Consider the following 25,679-nt stretch of genomic DNA (forward strand, 5'->3'; position numbering starts at 1 on the left):
AAGCACCCAAAGTGTCAAGCAGGTGACTGAAAAAGTGATAAAGAGTAAGAGACAAACTTTTAGGATTGCTCTGCATAAATAATTTAGTGAAATATGTTTGTGACCAGGAAAAGTTTCCTTAGTCCCCATGGTGTGGGATTTGATTTCTGAATTACGTGTGGGATCTGCCATCTGAACCACAGCTCCATAAAGTCATGGATTTGAGAAATATTATTTAATGGGCTTTGAGATACAGGCTTCATTATCATTTATCACTTGAAAAACATAATCAAGGGAAAAGATTAAAATCCCATAATCCCATTTCTCAGTCAGCTGATGCAGCCACTCCTCAAGCAACCCCCAACCCAAGCGCCCCATGCATTCACCTCCAACACAAGACTTGGAAATCAGTGCTGGGAAAAGCAGTTGTGAGAAATGTTAATTACTACTCCAAGCCAGCCACTCTGAGATCCCAGCAGCACAACGTGACGCAGTGCAGGGAGGAGACAACACACAGGCTGTGAAATGATTCACTGCAACACCAAAGTGCAGAAGGTGCTGGGATTTCCCTTCAGTAAATGGGAATAATTAAAGTGTGCTCAGGCATTGTGGCCATAGGCATCATAACAACCACAAGTGAATACTGTAGGGACTGTCTGACCCTTGGAAAGGTTCTGTGGGAAGCCAGGGGTGTGAGAAGTTGGTCACTAGGAACTTCAGTTCCCTCTCAGCAGCTCGATGCAACTGCCAACCAAACAGTGACTTTCCAGATAAGAAAACCATGAGCTAAAAGATAAGTCCCAGTTAAATATTTGGTTTCATTACCTTTTCAGAAAATTTTTCCATGGTACAGACTGAAGTTGAACTAAATCACCTACCACTCACCAGCTCATGTCTACATCACTGCATAGCATAGGTTCACCAACCAGCCAAAAATAATTGAGAAATTCTGATTAAATTTGTCTGCAGGCAAACCCAACACAACCAAAGAAACCACCATTCTGAGAAGAGCACCTGCTATAAAAGTGTACAAGCCACATGAAATATTTCCTATTTAAATGTATTAGCACAGGGACACAGAAAAACAACAGGACTTTGGTGACTTCCTAAACCATCACTCAGCCACACAAACCAGATTTCAGCCAGCAGCCCTCCAGCACTGGGAAGAATTCCACATCCTTCTCTGAACCACATTTCACAAGCAGTTCCAGCATGCTGACAGCAACATAAAACCATGGAATGGTTTGCCTTGGAAGGGACCTCAAAGCTCATCCAGTGCCACCCCTGCCATGGGCAGGGACACCTTCCACTGTCTCAAACTGCTCCAAGCCCTGTCCAGCCTGGCCTTGGGCACTGCCAGGGATGCAGGGGCAGCCCCAGCTGCTCTGGGCACCTGTGCCAGGGCCTGCCCAGCCCCAAAGGGCACCTGGGCTCTTTCACAGTCGCACAGGTTTCTCAGGCACTGCTGCCTCCAGTCACACCCAGCCAAGGAAGTTTGGATTCTCCTCCACAGGGGAGACTCCCACCTGCCTTCCTTCCTCACCTCCTGGCAAAGGCAAAGCTGCTCTCCTGATCCTCACTCTGCACTGCTCACACTGCTCTAGGCAATCCCAGCTGTGAAGCAGACCTGTGCATTGCTGACCTGGCAGCAGACACAATCCAGCAGGGTGGTCCTTGATGCACACAAAGCAAAGGACTCGGCACAACCCAGCCCTGCCTGCACACACCTGCCTTCCCCATCCATCGGCAGCCTGAGAACCAGGAGCACCTCCTCAAACCAAGCCCACGGCTGGCAGGGCTTCCCAAAGGTGTAACAAATCCCTCCCTGCTTTGTTTATGCATTACACGATGGCCTGGTTATGCGCCTGAATGGCAGCACCTTCCTGGGCAGCAGGTCTGGGAGTGCTTTAAAAGGACCTACCAAGTTCTGATACATCCCTAACACCACTGGAATGAAGAATTTCTCAGGGAGATGGTGCTCTGTGGCTGAGATCAGGCAGGTCAGAACAGTACAAATGCTTCAAAGTCTGTCCTTGACCAGATACCGGTTCTGGAATGTCACCACACCAGAAAAACTCAAAGGTCAGCTCTTATCTAAGCATGATGTAAACATGTCTTTGTCTCTTTTGGGTGCTCCTACTTGAATCTCTGAGGTGGTCGGTGACATGGCCACTCATGGCCAGCAGGCTCTGAGACACTGCTGGTGCCACAGCTCTCACTGAAGGTCTAGAGGCAAACAGCAGATTTTTGGGGGCAAAGCAGGGGCATCCAGGAGCAATGCAGAACCAAGGGATGGTGAGCAATGAGACATGTACAGAATCACAGAACTGCTGGGGTTGGAAGGGGACCTTTGGAGATCACCCAAGGCAGGGTTTCCTAAAGCAGGTTACACACAGAACACATCCAGGTGGGCTTGGAATGCCTCCATTACACACTGAGATATTCCATCTCACTATCAAAATTAAAATAATCAGGGTTCATGTCTTCCTTCTAAAGAAGTAAATTCAGAAAAACAAAAACTCCAGCCCTCCTTGAGCAGCCTCTGCACTCACACAGATGCCCAACAATGGCTCTGTACCATCAGCTGGTCCAAGGCAGCTTCCCAGTGGAAAACTCAGCTCTTCCCTTCCTGCCTCCTGGCACTGCTGGAGAAGAATGGCATTTAGATGTGCTCAGAAGCTTCTACCAGCTCTTAAGGGTGACTTGAGGAGCTCCACTGACAAGCACCAACAGGCACCGAGCTCGGCAGTGCCAGAGCTTGGGCCAATGTCACAGCACCCATCCAACAGGACGGCCAGTGCCAGCATGGCTCATTCCCGAATAGCCACAGGCACCAACTTTACACGGGCTTTGGTGGGCCTGGCCTAGATGCCAGCATGCATACACACCAGCTTCTGAACCCAGAGACAACAGAGGGATCAGCTTTTTTATTAGCTTTCGAATCTTGGGCTTTTTAAGAGCACTCAGAACGTGAAGGCGTGACTAACGCAAGGGGCGGAAAAGTCAGCAAAGAATTTCATGCGCCATGGCTCTGAATGCTGCACTTCCTCTTGGGATTAAGGAGTGGCAAAGAAATTTCACTTTGTTAGACAACACGTGAAGCCATGAAACCCACAATATGGGAAATTTAATATTATTTTGGACAGATTTTTCATCAAATGTCTCCTCCAATAACTACTACAAGGCTTAGAAATACAATTCTATTACTAATCCCAACAGTAAGTTTGTGGATGTTATAAAACAGGAATAAAGTTACTAAACTCTTGTTTCTAACAGCACAAGAAGGCCTTTTATGTCCACCCAGGAGAGATCACATGATAAGCTAGCTACCAGCTTTGCACTGGGAAAAACCCAATCTCAAGCCACATTTACAACTTCACACACAGAAATTCATCCTGCGCCACCATCCCAAAACACAATGTGACATTTAGCTGGAATCTGATATTCAAAAGCTGTAACATCTGGTTACCGGCACCCATCCACATGAGCATGTTCTCAGAGGATGCTGAAGTTACCAAGTGCCCACAGTTCACATCCACCCAGCTCAGTAAAATCTGTGTCACACAGCCCTCGACCAGTCACTAACACAGCCCGGACAAAAGGTATCCAAATCCATTCAAAGATTTCTCCAGAGAGATATGAACAACCCCAGGACAGTGCAGGAATTCAGAAGTCCTGGTGACTATTTCCAGCCTGGATGTGAAAGCCACTGGCATTCCAGCCAGGACCCTGTGCCCATGCTGGGATCTTTTTGTTGACCATAATGACACTTCACAGACTGAGGTTCAACACGTCCATCGGGGTGGAAGAGACCATCTACTGATGCAAGCAAGATTTCACACAGACTAGACTCAGAATATGAGATTTTAAGAGATTTTTGCAAAACACTCCCAGGGGAAAAAACTCCCAGGTATGCACTCCCAGGGAAAATTCTGGGTTTGGAACAAAAAAATCCCTTCTTCCCTGACCTGTCTCAAGACCTTTTGCCTTGAGAAGGATCTTCCTCCTCCACACACACACTGACAGCTAATACTTATGCAAACAGCATCCAGTTAACAACATAATTATGAAGCTGTTGTCATCATTTAATGCAACTCACAGACAAGAAGAAAATTCCCAGCAGTAATTTCCCAGATTCAAGAAGGGAACACACTCGTTTCACACTTCCGCTGGCACTTGAACCAAATCCTTTCTGAGTACTTTTTTCCAGGCAGTCCATTTAACAAATAAAATAATTCCCCGATGATAAATATACTGTCAGCTGCACAGATCCAGACTGGCCTTACTTTACACAACAGGTTTATAACACATATTCCCATTGTAAAACAACAAACATTTCCTTTCAGGAGACAGCACCAAAGCATCTTGGAGAGAAACGTTCCAGGTTTGTATCTGCAGCTCACACTACTCCAGCCAGCCACTATCTCCACGACTTGCTGCTCCAAAACCACCAAAGACTATTTCCAGTAAGCATGAGGAATTTTATCTTCAGTGCTCTACGTGCTGCAAACCACACCACACCAGTTTTAATAATTCTTTGACCCAAGACCGTCCAAAATTTAGGATTCCTACAAAAACGCTATTTCTATCTGCCACCTTCCACCTTGCTGCCCACCACCAGAAGGAAACAAGTGAGTGCTACTTACAGTGGTACGTGGGGTTGTTCTGGGTCTGCTTTGGTCAGTTCCTCTTCTTCAACGTCCGACTCTCCCCCCGAGCTGCTGTCAGTGACATCCGAGTCAAAGGCCTGCTCGCTGCATCTCAAGTTGGCCATGCCGCTGGCCGTGAATCTCTCCAGTTCCTCTGATATTGAATCACTCTTCAGGAAGTTGCTCAGGCCTTCCGAAGTAACTGTCTCGCTCGCAGCTTTCCTCAAGGCTGCTTCTGCTTTTCTGGTCAGCATCAGTTGGCTCCGATGCCTCAGGGGGTCCAAGGCTGGAAGCTTGCTCAGCGTTTTCTCCAAGAAGCCGCCCAACTGCTGCTGGATGTGTCTCTCCACCTGCTTGGCCTGCACCACCTGCAAGCGCTTCTGCAGCCGCCGGGCTCGGCTCTCGATGTCCGCCTGCCGCCGCAGCAGGGCCCTGGTCCTCATCTCCGAGTCCAGAGCGCTGTGGTGACCAGGCAGCACGGAGGGCTTCTGCTCCTCCAGCTTACCGGCACCGGGCACCCGCGCGTCCCCGCTGCCGCCCTCCAGCACCCACTGCTGCTCTGCGGAGTTTAGGGAGGATTTATTTGCAGTGCTATTATTGCTAAAGGGAGTTGCGTGCTCTGCATCAAGGCTTCTGTGTGGAAGAGTGCAATTGGTCAAGCCGGTCTTCAAGTCCCCCAATTCAGAACCTCCCGTATTATAGTCAACAGTCTGGAGGGCAGCAGAAGGAGAAGCACACTTCCCACCATTCAGAGAACTAGAGTTTTCATGGTCTGAATTGGTACTTTTGGCCAATTTCTTGGCCAAGCCATTCACAGGCGCTTGTGGGAGAGGTGGCTGGCTATTAGTACTCATTGTTTTTAGATTCTCCAAAGTGAATTCCAACACTGGTTGCCTCCCCAACAGATCACTTGTTTTCAAAAAGGACTGAGATAAGAGAGAGTGAGATTTAAGGACTGTCTGCTTGTTGAAGACTCCTTGCAGCTTCAGAGGCTCTTTTGAAGAGACAGATGTTACATCCGAGCAGAGATAAGAGGCCACTAGCGGCTGCAGCTTGCCCAGCTCTTCCTTGGTGGGGTTGTTTCGGAAATCTAGACTGGGATCCTCCGGAGCAATGGCTTTCCTTTTGGTGCCGTTGGCAGCCAGGAGGATGTTGTTGGCGTTGCCGTTGCTCTCGGCACTGCCAGGCGACAAGGTGGAGGACGGGGGAGCCAGCTTGAATCGGATGTGGTGAGCTTCGGCTGCTGCGTCAGTGAGAGCGGGCGCCATCGCAGCCATTCAGCACAGACACACGGGAAGTCCAGCCTCTCCCGCTGCCGAGGCCAGCTCCACTGCCTCCCACTGCCGCTCCCGAGGGCAGCCTGCACGGGGGAAGGCAAAACACACAGTCAGGCGCCGCACTTGGGAGGGAATAAATCAAAAAACGCTTTGAAAACGGCAGCGAGATGTGGACGCGACGCTCGCGCTTCGCCAACGCTGAGCGCGGCCTCCTCCCCCCGGAGCCCCAGCTGCTCAGCAGAGCAGCACCAGGGAACAGAAACAGGAACACGCAGCCCTCCAGAACCCAGCATCTCCCACAGTTGGTGCCTGTCTGTAACTGCTACTCCCATCTTTCACAGAACCCTTCCAGGCCTCCGTGAAAGCTCCAGCCCTGGATGCTCCTATTCTTCAATGCCAGCAGCTCGCCAACTTCATCATTAAAATCCCTGAGCTACACCTATGAAATAGCTTTCAGCGCTTCTACTGCCAGCTCAGGGGTCTTAAAAATGACAAATTTGACTATAACATGTAACACAGACAGGGCTTGAGGGGAACAAATCTCCATATGCTTAAATTCCCAGTGGCTGAAGGAACCCCACTGCTTCCCTGAAACCGGGATTTCAAGAAAGTCTCTTCCCTGGTGTATACGAAACCTACTTTCCCAGAAGTACATTTCCGAATGAGCCAGGTGATTTCCAGTGTTAGCAATTCCCATTTCTCTTTCAAGAGCATGGATAAAGATTAACCCACACACGCACAGAGGAGTTCTACGCTGACTGTCAGAGTAAGCCTGGGTTTAACTCAACTAGAGCAAACAAGTAAAAAGAAATAACTAAAGAACTAAAAACTCTTTGTTTCTCTACACTGCAGCCTCTTCCCATCCACCTACAAGTCTCTGGTCATTCATCCACTTTGCTTACCACTGAAACTGTCAGTGTTTTTAAATGCCTTTTTAAATTGCATTCAAATACCCCACAGCACTGGCTGTGCTGCCAGTGAAACAATTACTTATTTTCCTTTTACTGCTAAAGTTATTTAGCATCTTCATAAGCTATTTCACATCATCTTTAAAATAAAAAGTTGCCCTGATCTCTTGCCTGATATGCCAATCCTCTAATTTCATATAAATTTGCATAAGCTTGTTGTAGCTGCTCATTAACACACCCCAATGACCATATTAATGCACCGCTTTACAGGAAAAGCAAGGACTATCTGAAGTTTGAATATGTTTAACAAGGAAAATTTCACAGCCAGTTTTGTTTCTGGGCTCATCCAGTTGCTCCCAACATCAGATTCAGGTGCTTTTCTGTAACAGGGACCAGAAAGACATCAAGGCTGAAAATCAAAGTACTAGAACCTGAATTCTTGTGAAAAGTCAGAGATGAGACAGAGAAACAAACCCACATTCCCATTTGAGGGAAGGCTCAAAATTTGCTCTGTGTGGTTTCCAGTGAGTACATACATTGGGTCAACTGTCCAGCCCCTCGCCAGGTCCAAAACACAAACCCTCCACAGTCCTGGAATCCCAAAATTATTTCCATCTGTTCATCCTCCAGCCTGGACTGGTCCTGAGAGCTGTCCCTACCCTGCTAACAGTCCCTCTAACTCACTCTCCATAAAATCCAGTTAGGTGACACAGAAGAAGGAGACAGAGAAGGAAGAATACACTCCCAGAGGAACCCACTTAAAAAAGCTGTTGCAGCAGAAATATTGAGATGCTAGAGGAGGGTTCAGGCTTCCCAAGTCCCCAGCTCACAGAACTTATGGTATTCTGTAATTGACTACACTTTATCCTTACTAAAAAAGGATCTGCATGTCTAAAAGTTTAGGCCACGCTCACTGAAAATGGCTTTTAGTCACCATTTGGGTCCATAAATAAAAACTGAACATGCCTATTCAGGGAAGAATGAAAAAAAAAGGAACTTGCAGGGAACTTTCCACTTGTAACTAAGACACCCTTGGGAGAGGAGGGAGGAAGACTGTCAGAATAAAGACTTCCTCCACTCCAGCCTCCTTCCAAGACCTTCACTAGAGACACACACACAACTGGGGATGACTGCCCCTAAGAGGTTCCCAGTTCTGCAGAAACATGTGGGTTTCCCTTCCAGAGGGAACTCTGGCTCAGGGCTCTCCACCACAGTTACCACCAGACATTCACAGCGGCTTTGGAAACACCCAAGTGCAAAAAGAGCAGAAACCTCTCCCCTTGGAGCTAAATGACTCTTCATGAAGGTAGCTGCACAGCCAGGAGTCTGCAGGAGATGCAGGCTGGAGTGAGTTAATTTGTAGGTCACCAACTTGAATTAACAGAAGTGGGAAACGGAAGCAAAACTTTGACACTGCTTTTTCCTCCAGGTTAGCAAACGCACTTGGAAACAGCAAATCCTCCTGGCTAAGCTACTGCAAACCTCCTTGGCTCCACTTTTCCTTGAGTGGACAGCATTTAGAGCACTTTGGAAGCCTGGAAAGCCTCCCCTAAGAATAAGGCTTTGTTCTAGCAGCTTATAGATGACCTCCAAAAATTATTTGGTCTATTTTTTGTATTTTATTTAAGTCCTTATAAACTCTCTATGTACTGGACAGCACTGGCTCCTCTAACACTGAATTAGACCTCAACTTTTATGAGCAACGCTGGAACAGACATTAAGGAACATCTGTAAGCATGTTTCCTCCCTCTGTTTATAGTGTTGTTATTAAAGCTGTATTACACTTATCTGGAATTTCTTCCTAACGGGGAATTGGAGGGGAGAAGGTGTTAAAGCATCTCTGAGGAAGGAGAATAAAGAAAAGGAAAGGTCACAGAATGGGAAGGTCATTCACACAGACTGAGGAACTTTCAGAGCATTCTGCTAAGTCTCACAGTAATTCCAAGAATTATCCCCAATCTGTTGCCTGCTCCTGGGACTCAAACTGGGCTGGCAAGTTCTACTGAAACTGCTGTCCCCCATCAGTATTAGCAGATCCATGTGAGCACCCACAGCTCCCTCTTTCCACTGTTTTTCCCTGCCAAGGGTCTTTAATTCCCAGCCCTCAAGGTGACACACGTGGGACCAAGGAGCTCCTGCTGTGGCATCAGCCCCAGAGAGCTGCCAGGGTGACTGGACACTGCTCCAGCTCCACCAGCACAGCTCAACCCCAGCCCAGCCTCCAGCAGCCCTGGCACAACCCCTGTGCTGGACTTGGCCTGGCCAGGTCCAGGAGGAGCTGCCTCTGGAAGGCCAGCGTGGTGGTGTTTACAGCACGTCTTTAGCTAATCCTGAATGAACGTTCTTCATTTTCCCTTCAGAAGCAGAGCACTGCCAGAGCACTTAGCAGTAATTAACAGAGCTAAGATGAAAGGCTGCAGCAAGCAGGTAAAACCAGGGTAACCGTAACTCACCCATCTTCCCTGGCTCCCCAGGAGTGCAGGGAGGCAGCAGAGCCACCAGGGCTCCTTCCTGAGCCAACGCTGCAGCTCCTGGAGCCCTGAGCAGACGGAGGAGGAGGGGGACACGGCTGGGGCAGAGCTGGGAGGGCAGAGGGGCAGGAGGAACACACCCAGTCACACTACACCGGGAGCAGGAGCGGGTCACGACAGCCCTGAAAACAATCCCCTGGCCTGCTGACTTATTCAACACCCTCTGCTTCTAAAAACCAATTTTACAATCAGACACTGGAAGGAGAACTGGGTTTCCAAGCACGTGATTTTGTGCAGTACCCCAGAAAATAAGCCCAAAACAAACACAGGAAGTTTTGGCTCTCTGAATTCTTTGTGGAAGGAATTTCTTGGGGAGAAACCAGGCACTGAGCTCCCAGTGAGGGTCATGAGAAACATGGGGAGGGCTGTCCATGACATCAATCCCACCATGGCACCCACCTGGCTCCATCACCTGTGTCCTCCATCCCTCCCTGCACTGCCTGGCCACACACACACACCTACCTCACACATTTATGTTCCTGGATTGTGGTTTAACTCCCTGACACGACCCCAAATTCTGCATTACTGCACCCTGAAAGCCCTTCAGCCCAAGCAGTCCCCAGCACCCATTTCCTGACGCACACCAAGGTGCTGTTAGAAGCAATAGAAGCAGAGTTACCCTGGAGGAAGTGAGCATTCTACCAATTCCCACTTCCCCTCTCCTCCCCCACTACAAATCTACAGCACAGACAACTCTTGAGCCCGTGTGGTTACAAATATGTTTCAGTCAAAAAACCAAAACAAAGCACACAAAAAAAACCCCTAACTTGGTAAAATAAAATCCCTCTACACTTCATTTTGCAAGTAAAACACATCATCTGTGCTAACCTCAGCAGATAACAACACACAGCAACTCCCTGAGCCCTAGAAATATTTTCCACATCCACAATGTCCATCTACCCAAGTTACAACTGTACATAACAGATTCTCTATGTGCCTTTTGTTATCACCTCTCAACATTTTGTAGTCGTAAGACAGGTGTTTACCAATTTAGAAAGGGATTTACATGAGAAGCAACTCTCAAAGCTTTAATTAAGGAAACGTGACAGGCAAGTACAGGACGATCACCTTATTGATAAGCCAGTTATCACGTGCAGACCGTGTGCTTGCAATGACCCACATTTGGGAAACAGGCTCTTTTTTTAAATATCCATTAAAAAATGGTTAAGAACATACACAAGAACCACAGATTTTTAAAACACACACACGAGTACATTCCACAGCTATTAGCACTACAGACTTGCACCTAATCTCCCAGGGAAAAATAAGAATTTTAGTAGTAAGAACATACCAGAAATACTACTGAGCTCCACTTTTGTTTGTTTCCAAAGAGAAGCCCTCAAGATTAAACTAAAAGCTGCTGTTTCCACTTCCTTGTCCACATGAGTGGCAGGGTCTGGTCAACTCTGAGATCTCTTTCTGCAAGAATAATTCTCTCTTACGCCTGCGAACTCTCACTGGATATAAATAAACCAAACCAATTGCATCATCTGAGGTAAAGGAGGTTTCATCAATATGATGTCAGAAAGAAAAACAGAAGCCACAAAGCAAGATTAACTGTCATCACTGCCAAAAAAATCTGGAAAAGTGATTAATTCAAAGCAAGAATGCCTTCACCTGGAAAATAAGTGGCTGGAGATAAAAATACCCATTGCTGTTAAGCTACTTTTCAGAACAAAGTTGCAGTTTAGAGTCAAATCAAAATAAATATGTTTCAAAAATAATAATGGGACATCTGCAGAAAGCAGCAGCCTGTCAGAGACAAAAAATAAAAAATAAAATAAAATTTTAGAAAGCTTTAATTGTGAAATCTGGGTCTCCCCCATCCAGTATCAGAAAGATTTTGTTTTTCTTTCGCATAATCTGGGCAAGTTGCCCAGGAAATATGAAAAACTGAACTCAGGACTCAGAGAGCAAGTTAAACAAAAAACAGAATTGCCTTTTAATTTTAAAGATACATTTTCATTCACACACCTTTGCTCAAAAGCATATAACTGTTTCCAAAACCCTTAACACCCCTCTGGCCCATAAAGTGACACCACCTTAATACTTCATATTTTATACTTAGCATTTTAGAACAAGGCATTGGCTGTCTCTACAGAAAGTCCTTTAGAGTGCCTTGGGATAACTGGCCATACCCTCAACAACCCCCTGCCCCACAAATTGGCATCACCTTAAATACTTCATATTTCATACTTAGCATTTTAGAACAAGGCTGTCCCTACAAGAAGTCCTTGGGATAACTGGCCATGTCCTCAAGAGGAAATAACAGCCCAAAGGGGAGCAGAGCTAAATTTCCCAAACCAGCAGAGCCCTGCCCAAGCTGGCAGCCAAGTTTACAGACTTTATCCTGACTGCACTTCAGGATCCTCAGGACAGAGAGCTCAGCTGGCTGATCTCAGAGGAGAGCACAGCCCACCACGGGCGACACCGGCTCCAGAGCAGTTTAATCAAAGGTGATGCTCGCTCACACATCACAGGTTCTTTTCCACGGCCGCAATTACAGCCTGAGCTGGGCTTGCTCTTCCTCATTTAGTGCAAAGCAACCTCGCAGTAACCTTCCCATCACATCCTGTCGCTGCAGACCCTGACAGGAAGTTATAAAGATTTCACAGAGATGTTTCCTAACGTTTGAGAGCTGAAAATTAGAAATCTTTAAAGTCCACCTTCTGCTAAGGCCTCTGAGGCCTGAAGCAGCTCCCAGTACAGAAATATATATTTCAATTAAACTTTTCTTACCACCAAATCTGAAAAAAATAAGTTTGCAGCAAGAGATTAACTCAGGCACAGATGAGGACGAGGCCTGTTCAGGCTGACACCTACCCCCGTTTCCCCTCCTGAGATTCGATTTTGTTACCTTTCTCCTTCATTTTATCAGATAAACAGCACAGTTTCATCACTAAATTCAGATACTGCACTGTCAGAACTCCAGAATTAAGTCTCCCCAACTACTAACATCTCACATCTCTCCATTTGTCTCACTCTCCAAACTCTGGCAGTCACCTGCTGGCTGCACCTCGCGGCAGGAGAGACCCAGACCGGTTTTCTAAGTTTCTTTAAAAAACCTGAACGAGTCCTTATCCAAACTCTGCTCTTCCAAAAACATGGCTCTGAACTCAGGCTGACGAGGACATGGGCAGGGTTTAATGGAATTATGTTTACTCAAGTTCTGCATCACCCAGACTCTTGCTGATTTGGGTATGACAACTCCTGGCCCAGCTGAGAAAGAACAGAAAGCTTTTATTCTAATTTAAACGATTTGTCACAGAAAACTGCATCCTCCAACATGCAGCCAAACTCCTGTTTACAGGGAAGGATTTTCAAACCAAGTCTTTGCTGCTTTTCATTCCAGATAGATATTGTATTCCTGGAAGTCATGAGCAGGGACATGGTATTTATAAAATGCAGCAACGGAAACGCTGCTTCTCAGATCACCTGCCACTGCAACTGCCCAGTGCTCAGAGCTCTTTTTAATGGAAGGATAAACACTGGGAAGAGAGGCAGGCGTGCAGAACTTACTCATTATTTGGTCTCATCACCATGTGATCCACCTGAGACCCTTCCAGGAATTAAATTCCCATTTAGGCCCTAAGTTGACCCACCTGTTTCTCTGACAGTCCAGTAAAAACACAAACAGAAAAGTACAAAATCAGGTGCTGTTTGGGTTCAGGCTGAGATACCACTCACCTACACTCAAAAAATGGTGCCAGAAAAAGGCAGTTTTCCATAAGAGGAAAATTGTATGGAAGGGGGTGGGGGGAAAGCCCAGAAATAAAAATCTGTGCTGCTTGCCCTTTCTCCCACTCCCCAAGCTTTACCCTTCCCCTTGGGCTGGGCCTAAGAATCCCCAGGCCTTATCTTTACCTCGCTGTCCATTGAGTCCCATCCTCCCTGGAAAAGCTTTTTGAGGTTCCTGAGGACAGGCAGCAAGTGGAGCCCGAGCAGGGAAGGGTGGAGTGCTGGAACTCCAGAGACAGGCTTTGTTCTGGGCGTTCATTAGATAATGGCAGTGGCCTTCACCAAAACACGAGTTATAAACAGGGCAAAAGGAAGTGACTTTGGTCACAGAACCGCTCAGTTTTCACCCCTGCCTCGCATGATGTCACACTCTCACCAGCTCTCCGGTTACCGGATGATCTCCGAGAGCAAATGGGACTGAAATACAGCTTTCAAAAAAAATACAAGGCAAAAGAGGGGGAAAAAAGGCGTAAGAGAAACCCACAGCCACATCTGCCTGGTCATCTGCTGCTTTATCACCTCTGACGAGAGAACACAAGTCATTCCTCATTGCTAAATCATTACAAATCAGCTATAACAGTACCACAACCAAGTTCCACAATTAACTGCTCCTGCAGCATATCAATCCATTAAGCCCCACACAGCTGTGCTACCTTGGCAGTGCGGCTACAGGGGGAAAAAACAACAAAACACCGTCCCCATCCCCGCCGCGCCAAAGCCGGGCCGCGGGTCCCTGGTGCGCGGGGGCGGGCGCGGAACCGGGCCGGGAACCGAACGGGGAATGGAGCGGGGAACCGGGCCGGGAACCGAACGGGGGACGGAGCGCGGAACCGGGCCGGGAACCGAGCGCAGAACTGGGCCGGGAACCGAGTGCACAACGGGGCTCGGTACCGGCCCCGGGCTCCCCCGACTCTCCCCGCTGCCCCCGGCCCCGCTCTGCTCCACCGCCCCCTCCGCCGATATAAAACGCTGCTGACTTCTCAATTAAAGAAAAAAAAAATATATAATCATCTTGACGAGCGTCGCTGTTCCCGTGCCAGAATGGAAATCCAAGAGGATACGCTAAAGCAGGGAAGAGCATCAGAGGTTCCTCCATGAAAACAAAGGCTATAAAAAGGACAAATATGGTTTTAAAGAGAAAACGCCTGCACGCAGGCAGATGCCCGGACTGGCAGAGGTTCGGGGCGCACACAGCCACGCTCCCAACTCGGGCAGCCCCGGGGTTTTATCCCCGCAGCAGCGGCACCGACCCACGGCGAGTCCTGCCCGGCCCAGAACCGGCTGCTGCCTCCTCACCTTATTTCCACAGGCACAAAGCACCCTGAACACAACACACACGACATGATGTAACCACCGGCACGGCCGTGGCCCAAACCAGTTCAAAATATAATGGTCAGTCAAAACAAATAAAAAACCTGCAGTTCCTCCCATATCCTGACCGGTTTCATGGAAAACTACAGTTTGTCATTCAAGTGCATTTTACATAACAGGGAATATAATCTATGGAGTGCCTGCCTTCTGCTCCACCTGGACACAAATTCAAGGAGAGGAGAGATGACACCTCGGTTTGGAAGGTGGGTCTGATTTTTGGGGGGAAAATAAGTTTAGTTCCCAATATATTTAGCGGCTTTAGTTTTCCTCCTGCATAACCCCCATTTATACCCCAAATGATGGAAATTTCTCCGTAACCAAGCACTGGAAGATGCTAATCCCGTGATGGAAGTAAACACACGTAGGGATCACGGAAAGCATATCAGGATAGCCGGACTCCTCCAGCTTGTTTTGGGAAAAATAATCCTGGATCGGCAGGGCCGATTTTCGAAATAAATAAAATACAAAATATGCGGCTAGAAAGTAAATACAGGGAAACGGTTTTGGAGCTCGAAGCCACCTGGAAAATGAGGATATTGTGCACCCCGGGAGCAGGGAGAGCGCCCGGTGACACGGCTCCCGCCGGTGACAGCCCACCGGGATTACCGGCACCGCTCCGCTCCTATTTTCCAGGCGGATTTGGGGCCGCGGGACCTGCTCCCTCCACGCGTTTTGCAAGCTTTGAGGTTATGCAATTTAATTTTTTTTTCTGTTTACTTTTAAAACTTCGCGTGTGCCCCCCCACCCACCCCAGCCCCCCTTTCCCACCAGGTTAGGGAACGGTGCCCCCCTTCCTCCCTCCCGTCCGTCCCTTCCCCTCCCCGGGGGCAGCGGCCACGTGAGAGGCCCCGGCCCGACCCTGCGGGACCCCCGGGGCCGGGATTTCAATGTCGAGCGGCGCCGCCGCCCCCCGCCCGCGGCGCCCCCCCCGCCCCGGGGAGACGCAGCACCGGGGGCGGCGGGCGGGCGGAGGGGGGGGGGGGGTGCGGGGCGGCTCTCCTGCCGCGACCCCCGCACTTTCCGCCGCACCGGGGAGGGGAAGGGCAGGGGAGGGGGGGGCTCGCAGAAGTTGGGGCGCGGCGGCGGCGGGGCCCGGCGGGGCGCGGCGGCTCTAACAAAGGGGCGGCGGGGGAGGCGCGGCGGGCGCGGGGCGGCGGGCGCGGGGCGAGCGGCACCTACCACGTGACGAGCGGCGAGCGCGGTCCGGGCGGGCTCGGCCGCGGCGAAACGGGCGCAGTTCGCAAACAAACCAAGCGGGCCCCCCCGGGACGAGGGGCGGCAGCCGCGGCGCCGCCACCCCCGGCGCCCCCCCCGCCCGCCCCGGCGGAACGGGGGATGGGCTCGCCCGTCTCCCTCGGCGGCCGCAGTGCTGGGGGTGGGGGGGGAGGGGGGGAGCGGGGCCCCCCCGCCCCCGGGTCGGAGCGCTGGGGCGGAGCGGGCGCTGCGGCGCTTCTCGTCGGCGCGCCCGGTCCCCCCCTGCTCCGGGCGAGCGCGGCGGCGGCGCGGCTCGAAAATGGCGGCCGGGCTCCTTCCCTGCCCTCCCCCTCCCGTCAGCCGGAGAATGCACCGGGGGGAAGGAGGAGGAGGACGGCGAGGAGGCGGGGGGGCGGGGGGCGCCGCCGCAGCGCCCCCGGCGGCCGCGCCGCGCAGCGCAACCCGCGCCCGCCCGCAGCCGGGGGGCCCCGCCGAGCGCCCGCCGCGGCCGCGCGGAGGAGCTGCAGTGCGGGAGGGGAGGGGAAGGGGAGGGAGGGGCGGGCACCGGCACCGCCGCCGCCGGCGGGGAGGGAGGGCGGGGAAGGGGAGGGAGGGGCGGACCCGCCGCCTTTTGTCCGCCCGCCGCGGCCCCGCCGCTGCCGGACACCGCCAGGGGGAGCCCGCGGCGGCGCGCGGGACACGCCGGGAGTTGGAGTCCGCCCGCCCCCGCGGCCGGGGACACACAGGACACGGAACGCCGCTGGTTCAACGCTGTTTTAACCGTTTCCTGCCCAAAATGCACGGCTCTGCCACCGCGAGCTCGCTCCCGGGAAAAATAAAACAAACAACCTTCGCCGTTTGAGCGTTTCCGGGCAAAACTGCACGTGACGCTCTCCCGCGCCCAGCCGCAGCCCCGGGAGCTCGCTGCCGGCCCGGCCCGCGCTGCTCCTGCCACAGTCCCCGGCTTCATTGCCAGGAACTCTGCCCAGGAAATCTGCCCAAGGGCTCCAGGCAGCCCCCGTGCCCCAGCCGGGCTCCGGGGCTGTCCCCCAGCCCCCGGGCAGGGTTTGGGGCCGCGGCCGGGGCACGCAGCGCTGGCAGCGCGGCCAGCGGGGCTCCTGGTGCTGCTGCTGCTGCCCCGATCTTGCCCTTCACAGCTCCCTCACACAGCACACACCGAGAGCAAGAAAGCATTCCCTTGGGACCGCACAAACCATTTCCCCTCTCTGACCTTCAGCCTGGCCCCTGGCAGGCGGTGACACTGACTGTGCCCAGCACAGAGCCCGGCACGCCGGGGGTGCCACAAAGCCGCTGCAATTCCTGCCAGGCAAAGGCTCTTCCTTCCCTGCTCAGGCTCTGCTGCCTCTACAGCAGGAACGCAGCCCTGCCAAGGAAAAAGTGCTTTATACCGTGGTTTGCCTGCAAAGAGAAAGAGCCACAGCAGTGCCAGCTGTGCTCACCGCCACTGAGAGATGCACTGAGTAAAAACAAAACCTGTCCTGCTCGGCTGCAGAGCTAGGAAAGGAGGAACCCTGTTTCCAGTACGTGCAATCCTGGCCTGCACTATGCAGCACACACAGACAAGTTTATTTCCTCCTCGTGATTCAAGTCCCAGCACCACACAGGGCGGTTCAATAGCACAGAAGCAACTGCAGAATACCCTGAGCTGGAAGGGATCAGAACTCCTGCACAGGAATCCCACCACGTGCTTGAGCAACGCTCCCTTCCTCTAAAAACCATTTGGAGATACAGAGTCAAGGCACCACGGTTACGCTTTAAAATCCAATATATTGCTCAACAAGCCACACCACGGCACTCTCATTACAACTGGGTTTTCTGGGCCAGGAAATTCGCATTTCATCATTTTTCTAAGGGTGTGTGCGACCACCTGGGCTTGCAGCCAGAGCCGCCCAGAGGTCTCTACTGACCACACAAATGCTGAAAACGCAGCTTATACCTAAGTGTTTCTCCAGTAAAAATATTCAGCTAATGACAGCAGAGAGACTAATGCTGGTTTTTATGCCCTAGCAGGGAGCTGCAGACAACCAGCCCCAATCCTGGGCTGTCCCTTGCAGTCCCAGCTGTCCCCTCAGTGATGGCCATTCCCATCCCCACACCCCAGGCTCAGCACTCTCATGCAGTACCTCAAGAAAATGAGTGTAAAGACCTTGAACATGGCTTCAAGTCAGCAATGAACCAGTGCCAAGGAGGACAGCAGGGCAGTGTGTTATCAGCAGCCCCACATCCAGCACCCAGGGTCACACAGGGAACACTATCTATTCTTAAGGGTAACAAAAATACCTTTCCTGAAAGACAATTGCAGGAGGAACTCAGCAGCTGCACACTCTCTCCTCACCTCGTCTCACTTGGAGAGAACTTTAGGAACCCAGGACCCTATGATGGCATGCAAACCTCTGGTATTATTGGTTTTAATCTACTTTGAATTAGAGCTCAGCTGAAAAGCAGAAGTAGCAACAAATGTGGTTTTTATACTGGAACAGAAGAGTGAGGACAATCTGTTGCGAAGGAAATTAAAAGAAATTCCTGTGCAATCAAGCTTCTGATCACTGTACAGTGTAGGACTTTCTGCTGAGGCACAAACCAAGAGCCCAGATTCCAGCTTGACATTCCAGTACAGGTCTGGATCTTCCTGCAGCACAGACACAGCTGCAGCTTCCATGGTCCAGCCTGATCTGGAGATGAGTAGCAAAAATTGCTATGCAGTGTAAGATTACACAGCTTTGGCCTCTGACACGTACCTTCTATGGCCCTGCCAGTCTCAGTTTCCCACTCCAAACCGTGCCACAACTGGCCACTCCTGGACCAGCCACCCACCTGTCCCTCACACAGGATGTTCCTGACCCATGAACAAGAGCAGCTGTCCCCAGTGAAGCCCCATTTTTACAGCATCATCCTTTGAAGTGTCCTCTTCTGCAAGGAATCCAGAACACTCAAACCCACAAGAGCTGGTGAGGGCTGTGTACCCAGCTACTCACACCTGATTGTTACCTCATCTTTCCACCTATTAATCCTCATTACTTGCTCTGATTAGATCTGCCTCAAAAATTTAACAGTTTCTATACAATAAGTATATGCATATCTGTAAATAAAATAACTTTTAAGTGTTATTATTAATGGCTTTTGAGCCTAAAACCATGCTATTTCAGTTTGGGAAACATCCTGTATGTGGGAAAGGTGGATAGCCACTAAAAAACACAATGATGAGACTCTACCTGTTCTTAATAACAATACTTCCTATGAAAAATCCAGCATGGGAGAATCAGAGCCCAGGCAACCACAGGGAAGTGGCAATGGGAAGGAGAAGGCAGGAGTCCCCGTTCTGTGAGCATGGCACAGCCAGAGCTGGAGCAGCACGTTCCCCTGGAAGGAGCAGGGAGAGCTCCCTGCTCCTCTGCTCCCACAAACCCTCTGCCCCTCTGAGGAGCTCTGGGTCATGAGCTTCACAGAACCCAGGGGCTGTAACTGAGCTGGTCTCTTCTGTGCCAATAAAACATTGCAAAACTGTGACAACACCAGGTGCCAGGAGCTTGAGCACAAGTGGGGTGGGGGGACGGTGAGAACAGCCCTCAGCCAGGTCCTGGCAGAGCTGCAGAGCAATTTAACCTGTGACACACTCAACACACCACAAAAATCAAGGTCCAGCAAGACCCTCCCCTCCAGAAGCAAACGCCGCTCAGCAGAGCTGCTGGGGGATGCAGCGGCCGGACACACCGATGGCCAGACACACCGACAGAGCCGGACACACCGACAGAGCCAGACACACCGACAGGGCTGGACACACCGACAGCCGGACACCCTGACAGGGCTGGACACACCGACAGCCGGACACCCTGACAGGGCTGGACACACCGACAGCCGGACACACCGACAGCCGGACACACCGACAGCCGGACACCCTGACAGGGCTGGACACACCGACAGCCGGACACACCGACAGCCGGACACACCGACAGAGCCGGACAGCTGGACAGCCTGATGGCCGGACACACCGATGGCTGGACTCACTGACAGAGCCAGACAGCCCGACGGCTGGACAGCCTGATGGTCGGACACACCGACAGCCAGACAGCTGGACAGCCCACTTAGAAGGCTGTGATAGATTTACAGAACACACCAACGGCCGGACAGCCTGACAGGGCTGGACAGCCTGACAGCTGGACACACCGACAGCCAGACAGGGCTACACATCCTGACAGAGCTGGACACCCGACAGGGCCAGACAGAGACAGACACCCTGACAGGGCTGGACACCCCACAGCCAGACAGCCTGATGGCCAGACAGCCCGACAGCTGGACACCCCACAGCCAGACAGCCTGATGGCCAGACAGCCCAACAGGGACAGACGGACAGCCCGACGGCTGGACACTGACAGCCAGACAGACTGATGGCTGGACAGCCCAACAGGGATGGACGGACAGCCCAACGGCTGGACACTGACAGCCGGACAGACTGACAGCCGGACCGCCCGCGTGCCCCAGCAGCACACCAGGCACTGCTCCTTCCCTCAGCTCCTGCCGGCTCACGGGAGCCACAAAGGATCCACAGCACCTCCCCGGGGCCCTGCCCTGCCCTCCCACAGCCTCCCAAACCAGCCCCATCTCCCCATCCCACAGGGCCTGCAGCTCTCTGAAACCTCACTGGGTTTTCTCCTGCACAGTTTTCCAGACTGCAGCATGAGACTAAGGAGCTGGCATTGAGGATGGGGACAAATGGGACATGCACAGGGCTGCCAACACCCCAGTGCCCACGTGGGTGAGGCTCCACACAGCCACACGTCAAACCCCAACACATCAGCACGTGGCACTTTGGAAATGAAGACCAGTCTGCAGAGAATTTATCTCCTAATTCCCACCGGTGTCAGCAGGAGCTACAACAACACAGATTTCCAAGGTGTTTCACGATAATTTCCAAAACCACAACAGGGAGATTTAATTCCATTTTTAAAGCCCACAAAACAACTCACTGTTATTCTGTGTACAAAGAGCAAGAGCTTTGCTGCTGTGTTGGCTAACTGGAGATCAGATACCACAGCAGATTTGTGTAAGGTCAGTGTGAACGGATTGAGATAAGATTTTTGGTTTTCCCATTACAAGAGAATTTGTCTAAATTCAGCCCCAAATAACTGGCCTAAAGTCAGGCTGCTTTATCTTGTAGATTTATGAAATTAGGGAAATATCCTTCCCTTTAGCACTTTTCTTCAGGTTTTATTCAGCTGCACAGAACTCAATTCCTGTACTTGAGTGTTTAGGACACATTTTTAATGTGCAGTAACATCAGCAAGGCAAGAGGTCACTTTTCTAAAGAAGCACCAGCAAAGCCCTGCCAAGCTCCACTCACACACAGGGAAACCAGAGGGACAGAAATGTGAGCAGGAAACTCCAGCTTTAGACCTTTGGTTTTCACAGGACAAAACCAAGACCCCTCTGACAGGTGTAGAAAAAACTCTTTTGATACTATAAATACATATACAAACCAGATCAAATCAGCAAGTTAAAAGGACCTTATAGTGTAAACTATAAGGGGTTTAAGGATGAACACAATAAAGAGAGGGAAAAAAAAGCAGGAAATCTTTCTTTTTCTGGGCAAGTCATGCCTTGATGTCTCGATGCTGCTGCACACAAGGACAGGTAACACCTGTAAATACACACACCTGCTCCCAAGAGGAGCCTCCACATCTCTTCACTACCGGCATTGGAATGGCTTTGGAAAGAGAAACACCCTGTACACACACAGGATGAATCCACGCTTCCAGCCATAACACCAAACCTCCATTTTAAAGTTCTGCATCAGCCAAGAAACTACGTGCAGGGCTCCAGCGTCATCCTGCACGGTCGGGAACCAGCCCAGCACCTGCCCAGGCACCTGAGCACACCCGAGCGGGCCGGGGCCGGGCCCGGGGAGCCCCGGGCAGGCCGGGCAGCGGGGCACACGGGACGTACCTTGCTGGGCATCTTGGCCAGGCCCATCCTCACACCTGCGCTCCAGGTGGGCAGCACGGGGACGGCCTCCGGATCCTCGCAGCCTCTGCCGACGGGATGTAAGTTTCTTATTTATTTACTCGAGGAGGTGGGAAAGTGCAGGAGCTGGGGACAGAAAGGGCTGTCACAAGGGGGCCCCGCCGCCCCCTCCCACCGTTACCTCCATCCCGCCCCGGGCCGGCCGGCGGGGCCGGGCCCGGCGGCGCTCGCAGCGCGGCCCGGGGCGCGGGGGGCCGGGGCTGCCGCCACCCCCGATCCTTCTCGAAGCCCCCCGGGCCTGGCCTCGCTTCCCCGGGCTAAAATGGAGGCGCGGGGCGGGCGGGGGGGTCCCCGCTCCGCACGGAGCCGGCCGGGCCCGGCCCCCCGGGGCAGTGCGGCGGGGCGGAGCTCTCCCGGCGCCCCGGGCCCGGCGCCCGCCGCGACCCTGCCCGCGACCCCCAACTCCCGGGCGAGAGCGGCCGCCCGGCCCCCCCGGCCCCGCCGCGGCCCGGCCCCCGCGGCCAAGTTGCGGGACGGCGGGGCCGGGGCCCGGGGCTGGCGCTGCCCGCGGGGCGGGGGCCGCGACCCCCGGGCCGAGCGCGGCCCCCTCCCCGAGCCCCCCGCCCGCTCCGCGACCCCCGCCCGCTCCTACCTGCGCCGCTCCACCGCCTTCAAGCGGGGACCTTCCGCCCTCCCCCGCGCCCATTGGCTGCGCGCGGGGCATGGGCGCGCCCCATTGGCTGCGGCCGCGTCAATCAGCGCGGGGGGCGGGGCGGGCGGTGATTGATGCGGTGCCGCCGCTCGGCCCCTGCCCCGCGCCCCCCCCCCCACCGCCGCCCCCCTCCCCGGGACCCCCCCCCAAACCCCGGCACCGGCACCGACCGGGGGGTCCCGGGCGCGCCCCCACCCCCCGGGGCAGCCGCGGGTCCGGCCGGGCCGCGGGAGCGGCGGGCGGGGGGCGAGGGGGCGGCCCCGGGTGCGGGGCGGGTGCGGGGCTGGGAGGTCACGGGGCGCCGGTGTCCCGCAGGTGGCACCGGGCCGGCAGCCGGGGCACGCGTGGGGCGTCCCGCGGGCCGCAGGCCACTCGTGCTCCGTGCGGGGCGCGGGTCCCGCGGCGGGGAGGGACCTGCCGGGGCAGCGGGAGGAACCGCCGGGACACCGAGCACCGGCGCGGGGGACGAGGGCTGCGGGGACAGCGGGGACAGCGGGGACAGCGGGCCCACGGATGGCACCAGGCCCACGTCCCACAGGTGACACAGGGCCCGTGTCCCCTGCGTGGCTCCGGGCCTCTGTCCAGTGCCACCCCTGCCATGGCAGGGACACTTCCACTGTGCCAGGGAGACCCAGTGTCCAGCCTGGCCTTGGGCACTGCCAGGGATCCAGGGCAGCCCCAGCTGCTCTGGGCACCCTGTGCCAGGGCCTTGCCAAAGTCTGAGTAAAGAATTTCCTCCTCACCTCTATAATCTAATTCTCTCCCAGTTAAAGTGGTTCCCCCTCTTGTTCTATGTGCCTGTGTAAAAAGTTACTCTCCCTCTTTTTTCCTAAGCCCTTTTGAGGACTGGAAGGAAGTTTGAGATGCTCCAAACACACTTTGAGAGGTGGCCATGCTGATCCTACACAGACACTGTCCTTGCTCTCCTTCCCCAGGGAACATGAAACAGCCAGGTTGTTTTTCCTGGTTATCCAGGAAAATCCAGACTAAGACTTTATTCTGAGGTGACAAAGTTTAAAAGCACTGGGATCCCTGCCTTAGGAAAACCCAGTTCCATTCCATTAAAAATAAAAAGCAGTTCATGCTCGTGGATCAGCTCTAAAAGTTGCAGACTTGGACAGAGGGACAGAAAATAAGATGTTGCAGCACCACAGTCAGTGGTGAACAACAGAACAAACCTTGGTAAGATGTAGGTGCTCCTAAAGAGCTCCTGGTGCTCAGCACACGGCTGTGATTCAGCCCTGGAACGATGGACAAATCCAACTTCATCGCTGCTTTGCCTTTGTCTGAAGGCACCTAAAGCTCAGCCTGCCTGAGCAAAGCCTGGGTGCAGCACTAGGCAGAGCCCATGGGGGAGGCTGCAGAGGGGCACAGGAGAACAGCTCAGCTCTCACTGCACCCAGACACAGGAACACACGTCCAGGAGCAACAGGACCATGGGGGAAGCAGCTAGGAATGGGTTAATCTCAGTGTTGTTTGTACAGCCAAACTCGGCTCTCAGAAATTACCAAATAGGTTGGGCAAAAATGAGTGGTAAAAGGTTCGATCCAAGATGCCCACGTGCAGCAGGAGGAATTTCTGCACAGCCATGAGCCTTCCTTCCTGGCAAGCTTTTCCTCCAGCTCTGCAAGTGTAAGACACTGTGATAATTAATTTCTCTGCTGAGCAACAGCAGCTGCAACCACAGGGTGAGGACCTGCTATGGAAGGCAGAAAAAAAAGAAAATAAAACTAACCTGCTCCATACCTGAGAGCTTCTTGAATCTCCTGTCGCTGCAGGATGGGAGGTGAGGATGAGCAGCAACAACTTCTCTGGACACCAGGAAGGATTCATCCCCAATATCCACCCATCCCTGCCCTGGGCAGTGGATGGACACGTGGCAGGACACATTCCCTGTGTCCTGTCCCTCCATCCTTGTCCCCAGCCCCTCTCCAGCTCTCCTGGAGCCCCTTCAGGCCCTGGAAGGGCTCTGAGCTCTCCCTGGAGCTTCTCCTCTCCAGGTGAGCCCCCCCAGCTCTCCCAGCCTGGCTCCAGGGCTCCTCTGGACTCATCCCAGCAGCTCCAGGTCCTCACACCCATGTCACACCCATGTCACACCTCCCACCTCACCCAAAACTCCAGCCAGGGCCTTGCAGCCCGTTTGGAAGCTGTGGTAGATTTACAGGTGACACAGGACAGAAAAGAGCCCTGTGCACCCCAAGGTGCCCTTAAACCTTTCCCAACCTCTGTCACTTGCCCAGCTCCTGAAGGGCAAATCCCACCCCTGACCCAAAGCAGCTGGGGCTAAGCCTGCTTTTAAAAGTAATTTATTTGGATTTTCCACATCCTTTCATGAATTGCAAATATATTAACAGAAAAGAATTTTTTCCCCCTAGGACTGTACAATTTTTGAAATTAAAAAAAAAAAAATCAAGAAAAGCAAAAAAAAAAAAAAAAAAAGGACAAATTACATTGTTTCAATGCAAATAGCAACACCACACCCACACTTTGCATTCTTCCATAGTTTTGTTGTAAGAAAATGAAATGACAGTTCCCTAATTCTCTTCAGTGAACACTTGCTCACCTCCCTGCCAGTATCTCCGTGCTCAGCCTCTTCCTCCCTGTCCCTCCTCAAAGAGCCAAATTTTAGTCCTTCAATACTAATTTTGTGTTTTTCCTTAGAATGTAAAATAGCAGCAAGGGCTAAATGTGACCCTGGATTCTTGGGAAAAAAGAAAATACCTTTAAGGTAGGATGACCATACAAAGCCAGGAATGTTTTTATGTATTAAATCTTCCAAATAGCACAAAGGTCCTTTGAACATCCCAGCTCAATTAAGAGCTTTTTCCAAGGGGTTGAAAGTTTTACTGCAGTTTTCAGGGAACAAATAAAAAGGAAAAAAAAGGCCCCACAATTCCTGGATCTCTGGTCCCCACATGAACAACTTTTGTTATGGAAAAGTAAATAGCACCTGCTTCCTCCTGCTTTTTGTTTAGAAAATATGCTGGGAACCAAAAGGAAGCCAATTAACACGGTAATTAGTGGCGTTCCACAAGTGCTGCCTGCAGACCTTACCGGGAGGTGCTGCTCAGACTCCTCTGGTGAGGGATGTGCTGGAAAACCCCAACCACAGCAGGAGAGACCCAGGAGCCTCGGGAGCAGGGCCTGGGAGCTCTGCCCTGGGTGCAGAGCAGCTCCAGGCAATGCTGAGCCCTCGGGGAAGGGGAATCACCCAGAGCAGCCTCAGCCCCAGGAATGGATCCCTGTGAGAGCCTCGCTCCAGCCCAGATCCATCCCAGCCCCAGCTGATCAAAGTGCAGGGCACAGGCACAGAGCTCCTTTAACCTCTGCTCATTCCTCAG

General features: G+C 52.5%; 1 protein-coding gene across 4 annotated transcripts in view; it reads right to left on the reverse strand.

The window, feature by feature from the left end:
* Window positions 1-22,380, reverse strand: part of KANSL1 (KAT8 regulatory NSL complex subunit 1) — a 77,111-nt gene extending 54,731 nt beyond the window's left edge. The window contains exons 1-3 of one of the 4 annotated variants that reach the window (XM_077190760.1): window positions 22,279-22,380; window positions 21,609-21,752; window positions 4,626-5,988 (exon numbers count right to left, since the gene is read on the reverse strand). In XM_077190760.1, the coding sequence (XP_077046875.1) occupies window positions 4,626-5,905 (1,280 nt within the window). In that variant the 5' untranslated portion in view covers window positions 5,906-5,988; window positions 21,609-21,752; window positions 22,279-22,380. Of the gene's footprint in view, window positions 1-4,625; window positions 5,989-15,632; window positions 16,021-21,608; window positions 22,175-22,278 lie in introns of those variants that run through there. The other 3 variants (XM_077190761.1, XM_077190762.1, XM_054649539.2) reach the window with 3 other exon arrangements.
* Window positions 22,381-25,679: the final 3,299 nt, after the last annotated feature.

This window comes from Agelaius phoeniceus, chromosome 26, assembly GCF_051311805.1.
Source record: "Agelaius phoeniceus isolate bAgePho1 chromosome 26, bAgePho1.hap1, whole genome shotgun sequence".
Classification (NCBI taxonomy): Eukaryota; Metazoa; Chordata; class Aves; order Passeriformes; family Icteridae; genus Agelaius; species Agelaius phoeniceus.